The sequence below is a fragment of the Mytilus californianus genome, unplaced genomic scaffold (assembly GCF_021869535.1).
Source record: "Mytilus californianus isolate M0D057914Y unplaced genomic scaffold, xbMytCali1.0.p SCAF_5, whole genome shotgun sequence".
Taxonomy (NCBI): Eukaryota; Metazoa; Mollusca; class Bivalvia; order Mytilida; family Mytilidae; genus Mytilus; species Mytilus californianus.
In genome coordinates this window covers 13046372-13064924 of record NW_026262701.1, presented here as the reverse complement: position 1 = coordinate 13064924, position 18553 = coordinate 13046372, and the positions used below count along the sequence as shown (strand labels likewise).

At 29.7% G+C, this 18553-nt stretch overlaps 1 protein-coding gene across 3 annotated transcripts; it reads right to left on the bottom strand.

Annotated features, from left to right (window-relative positions):
• Positions 1-377: 377 nt before the first annotated feature.
• On the bottom strand, positions 378-17706 carry LOC127701611 (uncharacterized). 3 transcript variants are annotated; one of them, XM_052205576.1, is made up of 6 exons: positions 17634-17706; positions 16594-16746; positions 2729-2818; positions 1827-1986; positions 750-764; positions 378-467 (listed from the first exon to the last, which is right to left on the bottom strand). In XM_052205576.1, the coding sequence occupies exons 1-6, from the start codon at positions 17685-17687 to the stop codon at positions 400-402; spliced, it is 540 nt and encodes a 179-aa protein (XP_052061536.1). In that variant the 5' UTR covers positions 17688-17706; the 3' UTR covers positions 378-399. The 3 variants fall into 3 exon arrangements, 2 of the variants coding, with proteins under 2 accessions (XP_052061536.1, XP_052061535.1); XM_052205575.1 differs by lacking the exons at positions 16594-16746; positions 17634-17706 and adding exons at positions 3082-3234; positions 3703-3774; XR_007982124.1 differs by lacking the exons at positions 378-467; positions 750-764; positions 1827-1986; positions 2729-2818 and adding exons at positions 14397-14491; positions 14793-14813; positions 15875-16034; positions 16233-16322.
• Positions 17707-18553: the final 847 nt, after the last annotated feature.

Below are 18553 nucleotides of genomic sequence, written 5' to 3'. Positions count from 1 at the left end.
GTAAAATTACAGATCAGAAGACTATACTGGTATCTAAAGATATCTTTAGTGAGTTCAGATACCTACACAGCGCATTGGTCAACCGATTCGTAATGTCGAATGTCAAAATGATATAGTTCCGGGTTCCGTCATTCTTCTTCATAACTCTGTTGGATCAGTTTTGTGTATCCATTTGGGTTACCACACGTTTGGCCTTTAGTGTACCTGGTGACGGTTGTTGTTCGTAAACGTGTGTCGAATGTATTGAAACCCTCAAATACCGCTTAGATTTGTGTCGTTGAATTATATCATTGACGTATAATCTATATATACTTTAATTCGCATTTGAAAAAATTCTAAGGTCGTAAGATATTCATATTCATAAGCAAACAAATAACTATTTTATTATCTTTATTTTCTTTAATCCATGTCTAGTCCTAGGCCATACTGTATCACACAACTGGAGAATACACACCAATTTTTTTCACCTATTAAAAATTGTATCAACAATCATTTATCATCATATAAATATAGATAACTTTATATTTAGTCTTCAAATAATTATTTAAAACATAATATCAGTGGTAGATGAACTATAAAAAACGGAATTCAAATTATTATAAAGGACTAACAGATTTGGAAAATCTGGTTAATATTTCAAATATAACACACGACTTTTAAAATTTCAACATTTTGAATTTGCCATTCAATTTCACATTTAATTGTATGAGCAAAACGTATTTCATCATGTTAATGAAAAAAATACTTACTGGGTCTACCTGCAGCTAAAACAAAAAAAGTTCAATTACTGATTATAAACGACAAAGATAATGTTAATTGAAAAAAAAATAAAAGGACAAGTCAAAGTAGCCATATAAAAATATTCACATGAAGATAAATCAGTTAACCTATCTGATGGTTGACTATTAAGAATTATAATTTTTAAATGTATAACATTGTTGTGAAAAGTACATTACCGGTAAAACATTGTGGATATACAAATCTCAAAAAAAAATATAAAAAGCAATAGAATTGATATTTGCAGACAGTGAATCTATCACGATCTATCGGGGTTTTTTTATGTGGAAGTCCATAGAAAAGGTAAAATAAAAACTTTTTTTTATAATTTCGTACGCCAGACGCATGTTTTATCTTCAATATACTCCTCAGTGTCGCTCGAATTAAAACAGTTGATGAGCCACATCGATAAGTTAGTTGAAGAGCATTGAATATAAGACGGGTTGCAAGCATCGAAATCCCCTATATTATGTATAGGAAGTTTGTTTACTTCTTAATGATAATTAAAAATACAATGCAGTTGTGAAATGTTTGAAACTTTAAATATCTCAATTTTTATGATTCAGACTAAATATATAATTTTAATGGTCATATAATAAATTGATCGTAAATATTTCATGAGGTATCCTCATGACTTAATTATCCGACAAGGTAATTATTTAATCAACAAATATATACGACAGTGATAAAAAGTAAACATCAATAATGGCTTTTTTTGTACTGTCAAGTTATTAAGATAATAATGACATGGTGAATGAATTCTGATTATTCTGCCTTTACATTCATTATCATTTGAATCGTGATGATGTCTTCTCGTGACGTTTTTACATACTTTTTTTTTAAATTTTTATCCCATTCAGGTACGTTAACAATGACCAGTTACCCACAACTAACACATAATTTTGGGTTTCAAAAATGGCAAATAAAGCCACTATTTTTTTGATAAAAAAACACAAAGAAACAAATCACAAAAAACATTACACTTACATAATGTCTATCATTTTATATGTTTATAACAATTAAAAGGATTAAATGATGAAATGTAGTACCTCTCCGCTGCTTTTTAACAGGAGTAATTGTTGCATACATTGCCTTGTAATCCTTACAAAATACTGCCACTTTTGCTCCTGCTAAAGCCTCCACTTCGTTATAACTCATTTTTTCAGGAACGACCTTTAGAATGTGGTCATGTACCTCAGTGGTCCATCCCTGTGATAATGATAATTTGACAGTAATAGCGAGTAAAAAAAAACATCTTTTTATTTCTATTTAAACTGATTCAAGGATAAATTTTATGTTTCATGACGATTCTCTCTTTGTTTCAGTTTTTAAATGTTCATATTTCAATAGAAGAAGAAGGATAAAGACTTTTGTCATTATCCCATGAAACGTTATTGTTTTTGTCAGCGAATATATTTAAGTCACTTTATAATGTTTGGGTGTTAAAACAGCTGACAATTTTGCATTTTGGAAGGTTTGTAATAATTATGAACATATATATACCAATAACAACATTTCATAGAAGTTTCATAAGAATTCAATGATTTACGTGATGTTTTCAATTCAGTGGACCTTATAATCTCATAAATCATGGAATATGTTTCGTTATAACATTTTTAGAATATTTTTTACCTTCTTGCAGGATAATTTCAAACGGATACTCCCTACTTTCATTGTCATATTAACCAAACACCAACAATAAAAGTATAAGGTTCGTCACAAACAGCAACGTACTCTTCCTTCATGTTATTAAGAGGATAGCAAAAATACAGGAGTGTATTTTACTACCACTAACACTATTTCTTAAAAATTGTTTTGTAATACCACTGTCTTGTGGTATTCTAAAACTAACCCTCTTAACGGAAATTATACGTTAGGATGACTGAAAACTAATTGAATGCTCCTAACGTTTATAAAGAAAACAATATGTGTAAGGTTTATATAAACTTACGATTCTGTATTTCTTGTCTGATGCCATTGGTACAGGGGATTTCGCGATTACACATGTTTGTTGGTTAATATTCTTCATAGCACCGTAACCCTGCAAATTTAATGGTATTTGTCTGAATGTGATTTTTTAAGATATCGGCTCCATTAAAACATCTTATTCAAAAACTATTTTTCAATATTCAATTTTTACCTTCATGTGATTTTTTAGGCTCAAAAATACTTTTGTTTACCTGTTTTATTACGGTAAACAATTCAAGTTTGTTAATTTGAATGGTTTTCTGTTTAATAGTTTAATATAATGTAAAAAAAATATTATATTGTTATGCATACTCATTAGTAACGTTATTCACATACCGTGCTATAATCGTGGAAATTAACTGTTGGAGCACCATTCTTGTATTTACAAACGTCGCCAATGATTGCCATGACAGTCTTTTCTTCGGTGTCGTGTATAACATCCATTGCTATTTTGCGTCCCTCGTGATCAATTTCAATCAGGTGGTTGACCTGTGTAGTCGTCACAAATTAAGCTTTTTTAATATGCATAAAAGGAAAGTTAAAGGTATAGTTCAAAACAACGTGATATTACAATTATCAGAAAATAAATCTAGAGGTCTTAAACAGAAGACAAGTATTCCGTATGAAAGGATATAAATACACCGAGGCTAGACGAGTTTAATCAACGACTTGTCATTAAATCAAATTCGATCAAAGATACCTTTTTGAAACCCGAATATATTTTTAATGACAACCATAAACAACTGTTTTGACTTCGGAAGATACACATGATTATAATAAAATATTCAAAGTACTTATTAATTGTTTTAGGAAATACACAGCAATGGTGGACTTTTGTATACATTGTTCGGATTAATTTGCAAGTTTGAATTGTTTTGTATTTGAAGTGCTTAACTAGCAACACAGTAATCAATGATTTATTTAAATGTACTAAAGATTAAAAAAATAGAAACTTACCTCTGGAACAGCCTTCACATAAACGAACAACAATGTCACTATTCCAATTATCATGATTTTGGCTTTCAAGAACGATATCTGTAAACATAAATCAGATACATATCTTTGGAATGAAAATGAAATTTTCCGTATAATATCTATAGCATTTAAAAATTATACAGATACAAATGCTCTCTACAAATTTTCGAATTATAAAATTTTACAAATTCACGCTTTTGTTATAAAATGAAAATTTAAGAAAATATTTCATCACTTCGTATTTAATTTTAAAAAGACGAAAAAGGGATTTTTATTTTTCTACTCACAGCTTTAAAAGTGTTATGCTGAATAAATTGTATTTTTCGAAGGAAACTTAAATAAGTATATTTCTACCTATATTTGGAAATCTATTATCAAACTTCTGTCACGGCATATATATTACTTGCACGCTTAACTTTAACTCTAATCTAAAAACTTCTGTTACCTTCATGTTGACGCAAAATTAGATATATCAACAAAGTTAAAAAAAACAAGTTTAGTTTTCAAGGTACATGTCCTTTTTCCAGATCTTAACTTATTTTTTTCTAATAATTGATTAAAAAATAGTGTTGATGGAAATCCCTTATCGGATGGTGTTGAATATAATCTTCTTGTATAGATTAACTAGCAATGATGTTACAAACCTGACTTAAACACTTTCAATTTTTTTTTAGTAGACAAATTTAAGATGGATGACTTTATGTAGAACTTGAGCTCAAGATCAGTATTTTGATCATATTGCAGTAAATTAATAAAAAATAATATCAAAACTTATAAAGAGACCGGCTACCTATATGTGGTAGTACTACTTAATTTAGAGAATAAATCTGTCAACATCGACGCAAGAAGTAACATATCATTTTAAAATACCATTTTTGTTATGCCTATAATCAAGATCTCATTACCTGCAGTCAAAAACAACAATCATCAAACATTATAATTCTTTTAAGTAACTATAATTTTCCTATGTTTTATATCTGTAAACATTTTCGATAAAGGTTTTCAGTTACATGTTAAATTCTTGGTGGTAAAATTTTGAATAAAGTTTCACTTTTAGTTCTGATTTAAATGTTTGCATCAAACTTGTTTTAAATGACTAAAAGATTATTTTCTAAATTTCTTTACTTAAATATCCTTACCTTACATTTAACATAAAAATTGGGTTTTTTTAAACAAAAAGGCATGAAATGCATTGCATGTTCATTCAATTAGTCGAGTTGACCGCAAGTATGCATCGGGTGAAATTTAATAAAAGAACAGATCAACAGTGTTTGAAAGTATAGTTCATTAAAGTAATTAAAACTAGAGATTTCAACCATGTATTAAAATTATATATCAAGCCGTTGGTAAGTATTTTTTTCTATAACTATCATGGAAATCACTGCAGTGTAACCGTGCATTTCAGCATACAGAAAACATTGCATATACAAGAGAAAGCTAAGATTAAATACTAAAAATACAGATAGAACTTCATTTTCAGTATATTATGTAAAAAATAATTAAGGTTCAGAAAAAAAGAAATTGACGCATTTTACCTAAACCTGAAAACAAAACTTATATTCTCTAGTGAAAAGCTTCATTCTGTAAATATATTTATTATTACATAAATATACGGCACATAATATAATAAAGTCAAAAATGGCTTTTTTTATTAAGAGAAAAGGGGAAGTAAATAAAACACATTAATTTGTCTGTACGCTTTGGCATTGTCATGGATAATGGCGGACTCCTCTCAGTTTCAGTGGGTAAAAGACCGTGGGATATACATTACATATATATATATGTATATCATAAAAAGATAAGAGAAAATAATTCCTCTATTTTTCATTACTTTTAAACGAGTGAAATTACATTTATCTCCAAGCGTCGTTGAGTTTAATCAAAAAGGTCAGGTTTGTCCATTCCATTCAAAAGGAGACATCGATAATGTGAATATGTTTACTAAAAATTTACAAAGAAAAAATTGTTGAATTGATATCGATTTTACAGTGTATTAAAGTGGATCTTTGGTATGAATAAAATCATAAATTCTGTACTTAAATTTCCTAAGATGATTAAAGTTATACAGATATCTTTGAAATTTTTAGTTAACTTCAGTTTATGTTCACTTGTTTTTGTTAATATGTCTTTTTATTGAGTTAAGCCATTTCAATTGATATTTTATAGTGTGCCTTTCTATGTTGTGATGTTGTTAAAAATTGACAATACAATTGGGACATTTGAATTGACCAGTTGGAATTGTTAGAGATGATTCTACGTTGATGCTACCTGTACTGTTTTTGTTCACCTTACCCAACCTTACAGCATGATTTTTTCTTCACCTAGGGATATTCTATTATTAAATTTAAAAGGGAAGAAAATATTATTTGTTTTCAATGTTTCAAATCCCCAATATAGATGATTCATCTAATTTTTACCCAAAACACCTAAATCATTGAAAGATTTATGTATTGAAATTAAAACTGGTTTTACATAATAAATGAATCTTTAAATTTTTACCCTTATACATAGTAATTAGTATTGTCCAGTTGTCAGTGAAACAAGAAATATCTATTCAGGTGTTTTCAGTTTCAGTTCATCTCTAATATAATTTAGATGGATATGTTATGCATTTCTTCATATATCCCTTCAAACTTATCATTTTGGATTATTATTCGCAGTGAATCTATGTGCGTAAAATATTGGGATATTTGAATTCACTTCATAGTTGCCATTTAGTTTTGCTCCTTAAAATGTGACTTGTTTTTTTCAAGAATGGATTGTTGTGAATGTATCAAGGAGGAAATAATTCATTCAAAATGTTTTGTGTGGCTTTCACATGATGATGTACATGTAAAATTGGAAATATTGTTGGACTATGCCTTTGGAGTGTTTTTCATTTGAAATCTGTTAGAATTTTTGTGCATAAAAATACTGCGTTCAATCAAGGAAATCTACTTTATATATTACCCTATAGTTAATATACCAACAAACAAACAAACAAATATTTTAATAAATGGTAACAAAAAATTCAAAAGTGGAATGCAAGTAGGAGAAATTAGTTCACCCAACATATTCCTGTGGTTTTAAATGTGATTTTGAAAATTATCATCATATATCATGACCAATTCTCTGTTGTTTTGTAATAGTTTGTTATTACTTTTACAAATTAATCTTCTTTATGACTGTAAAAAAACAGAAATAGTTTCCTTTGTTTTAGAAAAAAAGATGCATTTCATCTTTAGTAGTGTTGTATAAGGTATATGGTAAATTGATATTTTAAAACACGCCAATGTTTATGACAGAGTACTTAAGATGATGTGATTAACATATTAGCATATGTTTCCCAATTCGTAATATTGTTAACATGAAACATTTAGGTTTTTTAAATAGCATGTCAGATTATTGATTCAGAAAAATTCCTTGTTTCAAATAGTGTATTCATATTACTATAATAACGACCCTAACTGTTCTTTGAAATGACAGGATCCCTTTCGCTTTGTCATTTAACACTTCTCTGCACTTAAACTAGAATAATTATTAACATACAATGTATTTGAACAATGCTCAATTAGCATTGATGAAATTGTACAACAATTGCCACAAATTTTCACCTCACATCTGACATTTCTAAGTACAATATTAATTCTTTTCTATTCAATCTTGACATTTTTCAATACAGTCTAGAAATTTTGCATTTTCAGCTTAAAGTATATGAATAACAACTTTCTCAAAATTGATAATTCTCTTTTCCGAGTTTTTCACCTTTTTTACTTACAAATGGACATTGAGGAGTTTCAAGTTTACTTGTGTCACTACCATGTTGACATTTCTTACATTTTCTTAAACTACTTCCATCTTCCAAGTTGACAGTTCTAATTTAAGGACGACAACACTATTTAACCATTCTAATTTAGATTAGAAACAGGCGAAGTTGCGCATTTTGTATGATACCTGCCAATCATCACGTTTGTTATATATTCTACTTTGAAGTCGTCCATCTGGCAATATCAAGGAAAATATCAAGACATGGATCAGACCTGTCACTTTCGGTATTATCCTTAATACCAAGTTCACTGGGAAATATGAGATGTAAGCACTCGTTAAAATGTGGCGACAGAGGTAACGTCAAAGACTATGTCATTTTTTCTTACAATGTCCTGTACCAAGTCAGGAATATGGCAGTTGTTATCAAACAATCCGTTTCTATGTATGTTTTTGTAGCAGTTCAGTGTTTCTGTTAATCCGTTGTTTTCCTCTTATAGTTGATGTGTTTCCCTCGGTTTTGGTTTGTGATCCGGATTTGTTTTCGCTTCATCGATTTATGACTATTGAACAGCGGTATACTACTGTTGCCTTTATTTATTTATATGAGAATTATCGCAGTATTGAATTGTATGCAGTGTCTTATCTCTTGCATCCAAATATTCTTTACAAATATTTGCACTTGCAATATCGACATACAATGTATATACTCCACAATAAAGTGGAATTCAAACATTATATATAAAATGAAGCAATAAAACTGTTATAATTTTGAAAGTAAATTTTGACGAATTTAGTTAACAGCGAAATTTTGACAAGTCAATTTAAAATATCTCATATACTTGTAATTGAGGACCACCTTGATCTTGGTCGTAAAATTACTAGATTTACCGATCTTGCTGATTTTTGAAGGTTAGAATACCAAGGTGACCATTATAATTAAACTATCAAAAACAAACTTTTTTTGGCATAAAAGGGATAATTTATCATGCTTGTACAATATAGTCATATTAAATTGATGTCAATCCAAATACTTTTTGAAAACTATTGAACCACTTTTGATCGTCATTCTTCCAACAAAGAACGTGAAAACCTACGAACAAATGAAGGCGGTTTTCTCAATATAATCAGGGTTTGTTGTGAGGCACACGGTTCTTGTTGGTCGGCAGATACATTTAGGTTGCAATTCTGTAAATATAGACAAAGCAAATTCCCATGGGAACTCCCTTTGCGGCTAAAACTGTGCCACTTTTAATAGGAAGTTTCGTGAAAAATTATATCCCAGAACGGAAAGTTGATATGCACTACTATTTTATTCAAAGGTCAAAATATAGGGCTGTGCGGCATATTTTCAACATTTATATGACCTGAACTTCTAAGAGTTTAAACTTATACTAAAATTCTATACTACCCCTACCTCCACTTTTGGACCTCATAAGTATTAAGTTTGAGGCGCTACCATTTTTTTTCTATACTGGTAACATTCTTAAGTTATGTCTCTATGAGATGAAACACATAGATCATATCTGGGAACCAGTACGTTAACAAATTAACATATCTATGAATATTACATATCTCCCTAAAAGAGGCGTGGCTTGTGAAACAGCTGTATTTACAAAGTGCAACCTATAAGTACCGAATTATTGCCAATTCTATGTTTAACTTAAATTTCTGCATAAATAAAGTCAAGAAGGAATAGTCTACCTACATTGTTCGATTGATTCAATAAGTTTGAATAAGCTTTTCTATAAAGGAGTAGGTTCGATAAGACCCTAAAATGGCCCTTTTTTTAAGCTTACATTTCATATTAGGTTATTGACTAATATCACAATGAATCATAGCTAATACAGTGACTAGATAGGAAATAAACATTTTGTTGAAAACTTACGTACGTGCATTTTATTCATGACGTCACAAATAGTACTCATTTGATTTTCCTCGAAAAAATCAATGAAAATGGGTACATTTCCATTGATTATTGGACAGGAAACATAGAGCGCATACGTCGACAAAAAGATCTTTTAAAATAATGTTTGTTTAGACATTTTACATGTCTAACTTGAATATTTTTTTGTCGACGCTTGCGCTCTATGTTTCCTGGTCCTAAATTTGATTTAAATCCGGCCGATTTTGTCAAATTGCCCCAAAATCTTGACCTATTTGGGATGTAAAAATTAACGCTTTAGAATAAAACTTTGACACAAATAGTTCTTTTTAACTTTCTCACATGTCTTTAAGTCAACCTAAAACATTTTTTATCTTGTAACATTGAACTTTATAATCGGGGCCAAATGTGGCCCTTACCGAACTGACTCCTTTCTGTTCATATAACATGATAAATAAGTTAAAATCTCAATTTTGATATTTTGCAATATGCATTTTCCGTTGCTGGGAATCGAACTATTTCTTTAAAGTCCTTAATTATGTAACTGATATCAAAACCTCTAGGCAATTAATTGATTGGGAATAAACTTTATCTTTTAGGTATCAATATGACTATTGTGTTCCTTCTTAAGATTTCATAAATATATGAAGGAATAAAGTGGTTTTACTCAATATAATGAATGAGGTAGAAATTCCAATTCATTTTGTCAGCCAACACATACATGTGAACAGAAGTTAAATTAAAACTTGATATACATCGTAACAATGGACACATAAGGCTTGCACCTTTGTATGTGAAAAAATGAAGTTCGTATGCTGTAAGTTAATAGTCATGAGGTTACGACGAATTGTAGAGTTTGTGTTGCTCAGTCTTTAGTTTTCTATGTTGTATACTGTTTGTGTTTTGATCGTTTTTCATTTTTTGCCATGGCATTGTCAGCTTGTTTTCTACTTATGAGTTTGAATGTCCCTTTGGTATCGTCCGACTCTCTTTTTAAAGTTGGGAGTAAATGTTTTTGTTATAAGCATGAACTTTATCCCTTGCAATTTCACAGAAATAAATATCACATATAATTTGTCCATTTACTGAAACGATTATAAGTAATTTCATCTGTTTTAATACATTTGAAATGTGGGTTGAATCATGCTTCGATTTAGAAATAAACATGTATTTATATGTCAAAATTAGTTCGAATGTGAGTTATGCTAAAAACTAATGATCACTTTCAGATTTATAATCAGTCAATGGAAATGTCAGGACAGTATATTGATAATGAATACCATTTGGTTTAATATTGTTCATAATTAAAATCAACTACGTTTACACTTCTTATCTATTATTGTTTCTAATGCATCATTTAGGATAATTATGTAGTTATTTGAACCCACTGTAGGAAGGTCAAATTGATAAAGGAACTGTTACGTTGAAATGACTTCACATGTATACTTAAAATAAAGGGCAGAATGGGCTCATGGTATCTGTATAACGAACCAATGCTTATCCATCGTATCTCCTTTATTTAAACAATGTTTTTTCTCCTTTATAATTTAAAATATTAAACGAAATAAATGCTAAAGTAACATGATATTGAAATGGGATATTCAATAAAATTTATAGCACATCTACGTCATTTGTTCTCTGGTGGATAGTCTGCATGGCAATATAACAACATGTAACCGTAATATAGCCCTTCGGAGCACCTGAGATCACCTACGGTTTTTGGTAGTGTTCGTGTTGCTCAGTCTTTAGTTTTCTATGTTGTGTTTTGTATAATGCTGTTTGTCTTTTGGTCTTTTTTTCTCGTTTTTATGCCATGGTGTTGTCAAATTATTTTCGACTTATGAATTGTAATGTAATATCCGTTTTGGTATATTTTGCATCTCTTTTACAAGAATTTTTTTTTCTTCTAAACAATGACTTTTACATTGATACCTTTAATGTAGTGGTGAAATAATTCTCGAGAATACGACAAACAATCTTATATGTTGTTATACTACAATAAATTAAAGGTATAATGTTAAAGTCATTGTTTAAAAAAAAGTAGATGTTGAATGATAAACAACTATCCACCATAGACCAAATGACGTAGATGGGCCAATATCCCTATGCGCCTCAAAGTGAGGTACGCATATATAATTTTGAAACAAAACATCTCTGTGTATTGATATTTGTCATGTTGCCTTTTTTAACAAATGATTAAGCTTAACCATGATTGTTCATTTGAAGGGCAGATAACCATAGGCTAAAGGTTGAAAGTTATTAAGTGTTTGAAAAATCCTGAATTCTTTAAAGCACTTTTTGTGTGAAAAACAAGGATTTCTTACCTCAAGAAGCTGCGTTAAAAAGGCTTTTCGGGGTATGCATGATAACGTAACGGAAGAATTAGTGGCACTTCGTACCTCCAACATTTAACTACATATGTGAAAATGTATCAGCTTCGAAACGAGCCATCATACATATTCAAGTTTACCATATGGGCAGAGAAATTGAAGAAACTTCTAAATTACCGCCTACATGAAATGAACTGCACATATTGACCAAGATGTAAGCATTTATATGTCACCGTACGGCCTTCAACAAGGAGAAAAACTTATACCGTATAGTTAGCTTTAAAAGGCCCCGAAATGGCAAAATCTGAAACAATTCAAACATAAAAACTATAGGCTTGATTTATGTACGAAACAATATGATGTATGATGAAATAAAGCATTTTCAAATGATAAAATGTTTTCCAGGAACACGTGTCGTGCGCATTGAATCCGGTATCGGATATTAATGATGCACCATTTTATATCAACATTATTGGAAGGAGTTGAAGAGTATACGTCATTTAGATTGCAACCCAGCGACACAAAAGTCAAAAGACACTTGGCGGTTTACTTTTATTACGGTTATATGTTGTAATTTGATTAGATACTAAACTATAACAGTACGCCAATTTCGCTGCTTCATAATGGAATTAATTCGTTCTTTACGCATTACAAACAAAAAGAGCAGAAGTGATGAAATTGGACTGGTAATACTATTTCACGATCGCTTATTTGGGATTTTGGAAAGAAACAATGAATTTACAGATTACCGATGTTCTCTATAGACCACTACTCTTAGGTAGCAATCCACAGTTAGGTTTGGCATTTTGGTAACGGTGACTTTTTCAAATATGAACATTGTTATGCAATGAAATTGATTTTTAGAAAGCTGAAGACTAATAAAGCCTGTCCCAAGTCAGGAGCCTGTAATTCAGTGGTTCATGTGTTACATATTTGTTTTTCGTTCATTTTTTGTACATAAATTAGGCCGTTAGTTTTCTCGTTTGAATTGTTTTACATTGTCATTACGGGGTCTTTTATAGCTGACTGTGCGGTATGGGCTTTGCTCATTGTTGAAGGTCGTACAGTCACCTATAGTTGTTCATTTCTGTGTCATTTGGTCTCTTGTGGAGAGTTGTTTCATTGGCAATCATACCACATCTTCTTTTTTATATTCAAAGCGGATTTATATGAACATCACGATTTTTTTTGTGCATGTTATATATAGGCCGTTTTTTGATTGACAATCCGTATTTTCCAACAAACGCTCGAACTGTTCAATTCTATTTTATGGAAAAAATGAGGTAAAATACATATGATTTTTATTTGACTTCTTGATAGATAAATGTCAATGGTTTCAGAAAAGGTAACGCTCAAATGGATTGAAATGTTACTTTTGACCAAATTTTTGGGACTTTTTTATACATTTTCAACCCCCTTTTTGCAATATTTTGATTCAAATAAATGCAGATTGTTGCCATGGTTACACCAAAAAAAAAGGTTATATTTCACAATTTCAACCATTAGACATCAATTCTATGGAAGATGCTGTTTCCATACATATGCACATACATGACACAAACAGTGAACCCAATTTGTTAGAAAGCAAGGAAAAGAGGTGGTTAAAAATTTTGAGTGTCAATTTTAAGTTTTATCCTAACTGTGTATTGCAACTTAAACTAACACATATGGATGACAAAGTCTGAGTAAGATAAATGATCAGTTCAGGATGAGTGCTACCGATAAATATTGAATGCGTTCCCGACATATTATCCGGTCAAATAAATTATGTGCTTGTCAAAAATTAAAATGCATATTTCAACTACGTGATACAAAATAGCAACTATTTACTTGTTTCAGATATAGTTTCTCTTCTCGACTCTGAGCAATTTAACGCTTGAAAACAACATCTTACTAATCCGGACCACCTGCAATCAACCCAGTTTTTGGTGGGGTTCCGTTTTGCCCATTCATTACATGTCTATGTAGTGTTTAGTGGACTTGTTTGTCTTTTCGCTGTCTTTCTTTTTGTTGCCATGGCATTGTCAATGTTTCTCGACTTATGAAATGTAAACGCCCCTCGGTATATTCCGCCCCCTTCTGACATGAGATTTTCACGTGTATTTATTGTTTAAGACTACATATAAAAATTAAGGCGATGTGGTATTATTGCCAATAGGACAGCTAGCCATTAAAGTTCAAATTAAGTGGATTTAAGCAATTATATGCATTTTGTTTTAATATTGTTCATGATTAAAATCAACTACGTTTACACTTCTTATTAATTATTGTTTCTAATGCATCATTCAAGATAATTATGTAGTTATTTGAACCCACTGTGTGAAGGTCAAACTTAAAAACGAACTGTTAACAATTCGAAAACCTCAAACCGTATAGTGGGCTACAAGAGGCCCTGATATGAAAAATATGAAACATTTCAAACGAGAAAATTTACGGCCTAATCTATAACAAAACAATTTACGACAAGCAAATATACTCAAAAGATCGACATGAGACCCAAATATATCTAACATTTTTTAAAGCACTTAACATGTAGGTTATTAACATCTAGATTTTTTTTCGAATTTGTATGTCATTGGATTGCTGTCTCTTTGCCAAATACTCCACAACAACTTTTATTCTTACTTTGATATATAATGACTAATAATTTACAATTAAAAAACAATTGCAATGATTAGCAGTTATTTAAATGTGCAGATTCATAACGAAGCAAATCGTTGTGTTATTTATTTATTTTCAATTATTTTTCAAAGCGCATCCGTAGACTTGGCAGCACAACTGGAAAATACACACCACATGTAGCTCAAGGAACCTATTAAAATGAATAACAATTATTTATCGATACATGAATATTGTTATACCTTTATATTTATAATCAACTGATTATTTAAGACTTTTAATTTATGGTTAATAAATTGTATTTAAAAACTAATAATAAATTAAGCGCAAATCAATGAAAATAAATTAACAGATTAAGAAAACCTGGTCCGTATTTAAAATAGACATAAGAGTTTCAAAAATTGAAGGTTTCTTAATTTCCATTCCATAATACATATTTGTTTTCGCGAAAATAATTTCGCATCATATGAAGTGATATTTAATGCAAAACTTACTGGATGAAGTAAAATCTGCATCTAAAACACAAAATAGATTTTAAGTGCCAATTAACTACAAAGAAATATTCAACAATTATAACATGCACATTAAATGATTGAATGGACAGTAAAAGTAGCCATATAAAACTATTACCAATAAAGATTTAAATAAAAGAAGATTTTGGATGTACGTCAATAAGATAGGAACTATATCTGATAGATGAATATTAATAATCTACCTATTACGAAATTTAACATTGTTGTAATCGGATTATTTTTATAACATAAAAAGCCATATACAAATGAAACACTGACACTTTACAAAATCTTGTAATATTTATATTTGATCCATAGATAGAATATATGATAGAATTAAGATGGTCAAATTCTATCGATTTAAATCAAGAAGTCCAAGGGAAAGTTTAAATAAGAAGGGTTTTAAGCATCGCTACTCCATAAGTTAAAAATTAAGTTTGTATCTTTCAAATGTTAAGGATAACTAAAAAAAATATCAACTTCCCAGTTTGACAAAAATTAAAAGAGAAAGATAAAATACAATTAACTAATTTATATTGGTCACATGAAAATTAAACAATATCCATGATACTAGGATAGAAATGATAATTAATATTGCTATCAAAAAATAAGCTGCTTTTTATGTCAATAATATATAATATGTTTTTGGAGTTAAAGCTCAAACCCTAAAATTTGAAAGCCTATTAAATAAATAAAAATAGTAAACTTCAATAGATCTATCTTTGTTTGAACTGTTGAATTATTACGATGAATATGATATGATTAACGAATTCTTATTCGTCTGTCATTATATTCACTTTCATCATATGCGTATTATTCTGTCATGAACATACTTTAGGTCCATAGCAATATATATTTAACAAATTGACCATTTATCGACAAATAATTGTGCAAAGTCATAATGTTCATTTTCACAACTGTAAAAATTTAACGCACCAACATTCAACCACTATTGTTCAACAAAAAAAGATAATCATGTACTAAATCATTTCAACTAAAGTAATGCCTGTAATTTTATTTACATGTTATTTCAACGAAAACGATTAAATAATGTAATGTAGTACCTCTCCGTGGCCTTTTGAAAGGAGAAACTTTAGCATGCATTGACCTATAATCTTTACAGAAAGCTGCAACTTTGTGTCCAGCTAAATCCTTCACTTCGTCATAAGTCATTTAGCGCTGCACAATGTTTAGAATGTGATCATGTACCTCAGCGGTCCACCCCTGTTTAAAAATAATCTCACTTAAAAAAAGGACAAAATAATGATGTTTTTTTTTTCAAATGAAAAATGCAATTTTCCACATGATCTTATCCTCAAAATAATTAACTTATACTAATCTTTAACTGACAAACTAATTTATTTACATACATGCATTTAACGCATATACAGAAAAAGATATAAAAGTTTCATATAAACTTACGATTCTGTATTTTCTGTCTGATGCCATGGGTACAGGGGATTTCGTGATAATACACGTTTGCTTGTTTATATTTTTCAGCGCACCGTAGCCCTGCAAATTTCAAAGTATTTATCTAAATAGGAAAGTCAATGCAACATACGTTTCATTAAACATATTACAACTTATTTTTAATCTTTTATTTATATTTTTGTTTGAATTTGTATGTTTATTTATACTTTCATTATTAACACCAAACATTTTTCCACTGAAGGCAATTAAAGTTTGTGAACTATTTCTTGTTAAGCCTTGTTTATTCATAAGATAACTAAAACTAATAATTTTGTTATCAATATTCTTCAGTAACTTGACGTTATATTCATACCGTGCTATAATCATGAAAATTCACTCTCGGGACACCATTCTTGTATTTACAAACGTCGCCAACGATAGCAATGACAGTCTTTTCTTCAGTGTCGTGTATAATATCCATAGCCACTTTGCGTCCCATGTGATCAATTTCAATCAGGTGGTTTACCTGTGAAATCAAAATATTTGGATTTGTTATGCATAAGAAGGAAGTTAAGGATGTTCGCTCTTCTTGTTTTTGAATTTTTGCCAGATATTCGGAATCCTCTGGTTTTATCCATGTAGTGTCATTAAAAATTTTGCCCGCTAAACCCAACTTTTCTTTCCATTATTTGATTACATATAGTTTAAAATGCCATCTTTGGAATCCTTGTTATTTTTTCATAGTTTTTGAATAAAAAAGGTGCCAATGTTAAATGTAAGAAAAATCTAGAGAGATTTATTTCCCGCCAAATTTTCAATGGCTTATATCTCGAGAACAAGCCCACGGACCCTTCATTTTTTTCTGCTTTTTTAGTTCCATTATTTATATACTATCAATAAATAACAGTTTTTCAAAAGGTTTGATATTTTGAAACAGAGTAGCGAACATCCTTAAATATTAAAGGGTCAACACAACGTGACAATACAATTAACAGAACATTAATCTTGATGAATTCAACAGAAGACAAGTATTTATACTACATAAAATTCTTTAAATACACCGAGGCTATACGAGTGTTGCCGAAGACTACAAAAAAATTGTTACTAAAATCAAATTCGTTCAAAGGGTATCGTTTCAAAACATTTATATACTATTAAAGACAACGATTAAAGCGGTTTCTGACTTGTGGGACAGGCACATTAATTTTTACATAATTAGTTGGTTATCAAAAAAATTATAAACGTACTTATTGATATGAATACTTTTAGGAAACACATAATTACGGTTGAAATTGTTTACATTGTTCGTATTAATTTGATAGATATAATTATTTTGTATTTGAAGTGCTTAACTAGCAGCACAGTTATCAATGATTATTTTAAGTTTACGTAATATTCGAAAAATTTACTTACCTCTGGAATAGCCTTCACATAAACAAACAACAATGTAACTATTCCAATAATCATGATTATGACTTTGACGAAAGAGATAAAGGAGCTACACATCTTTGAAATGAAAACGAAATGTTACGTACATTTAGAATTTTAATCAATGACAAAATCTGCAGCTTTTAAAATTAGTACACATGCGAATGATCATTACAAGTGTTAGAATTATAAAAATTATAAATTCAAGCTTATATTATAAAATGTAAATCCAAGAAAATTTAATCACTTCGTATTTGATTTTTAAAATACGAAAAAGAGAATTGAGAATTTTTTGTACTTACAGCTTTAAAGAATTTTACCATAAATATCTTTTTTTCGAATGGAATATAAATATATATTTCTACCTATATATGGAAATCTATTACCAAAATTCTGTCACGGCATATAGTTTATTTGCACGCTTAAATTAAATCTAACCTAAAAACGTCTGTGACCTTCATGTTGACACAAAATTAGATACATCAACAAAGTCAAATAAACAAGTTCAGTTTTTTCAAGGTCCTTTTTCGAGATCCTAATTTATTTTCTTCTAACAATTAATTGAAAAATACTGTTTATGAAAAGGCCTTATCGGATGATGTTGAATATAGTCTTCTTGTACGGAATGTAAGCCAAAGCATGTAAATAATGTGTTAAATACATCAACAAAGTTAAATAAACAAGTTTAGATTTCCGAGGTACCTGTCATACTTTATAGTTTTTAATCTATTTTCTTGTAAAAATAAATTTAAAAAGATCTGTTATTAAGGACCTTATCGGATGATGTTGAATATAATCCTCTTTTATGGATTAGCTTTACATGCTTATACATATGTACATTTAAAGTTAGCCTTGTGAGCTATATTCTGTGAAGAATGTGTTAATCTGAAGCTTGTATGTTATTC

What these genes read in the sequence shown, in the direction of transcription:
- LOC127701611 (XM_052205576.1), bottom strand. Translation starts at nt 17,687, where the DNA reads ATGATTATTGGAATAGTTACATTGTTGTTTGTTTATGTGAAGGCTATT. An exon ending in ATGTGAAGGCTATTCCAGAG is followed by an intron (nt 16,747 to 17,633) that starts GTAAGTAAATTT and finishes TTGATTTCACAG; the next exon opens with GTAAACCACCTGATTGAAAT. An exon ending in ATTTTCATGATTATAGCACG is followed by an intron (nt 2,819 to 16,593) that starts GTATGAATATAA and finishes TTAAATTTGCAG; the next exon opens with GGTTACGGTGCTATGAAGAA.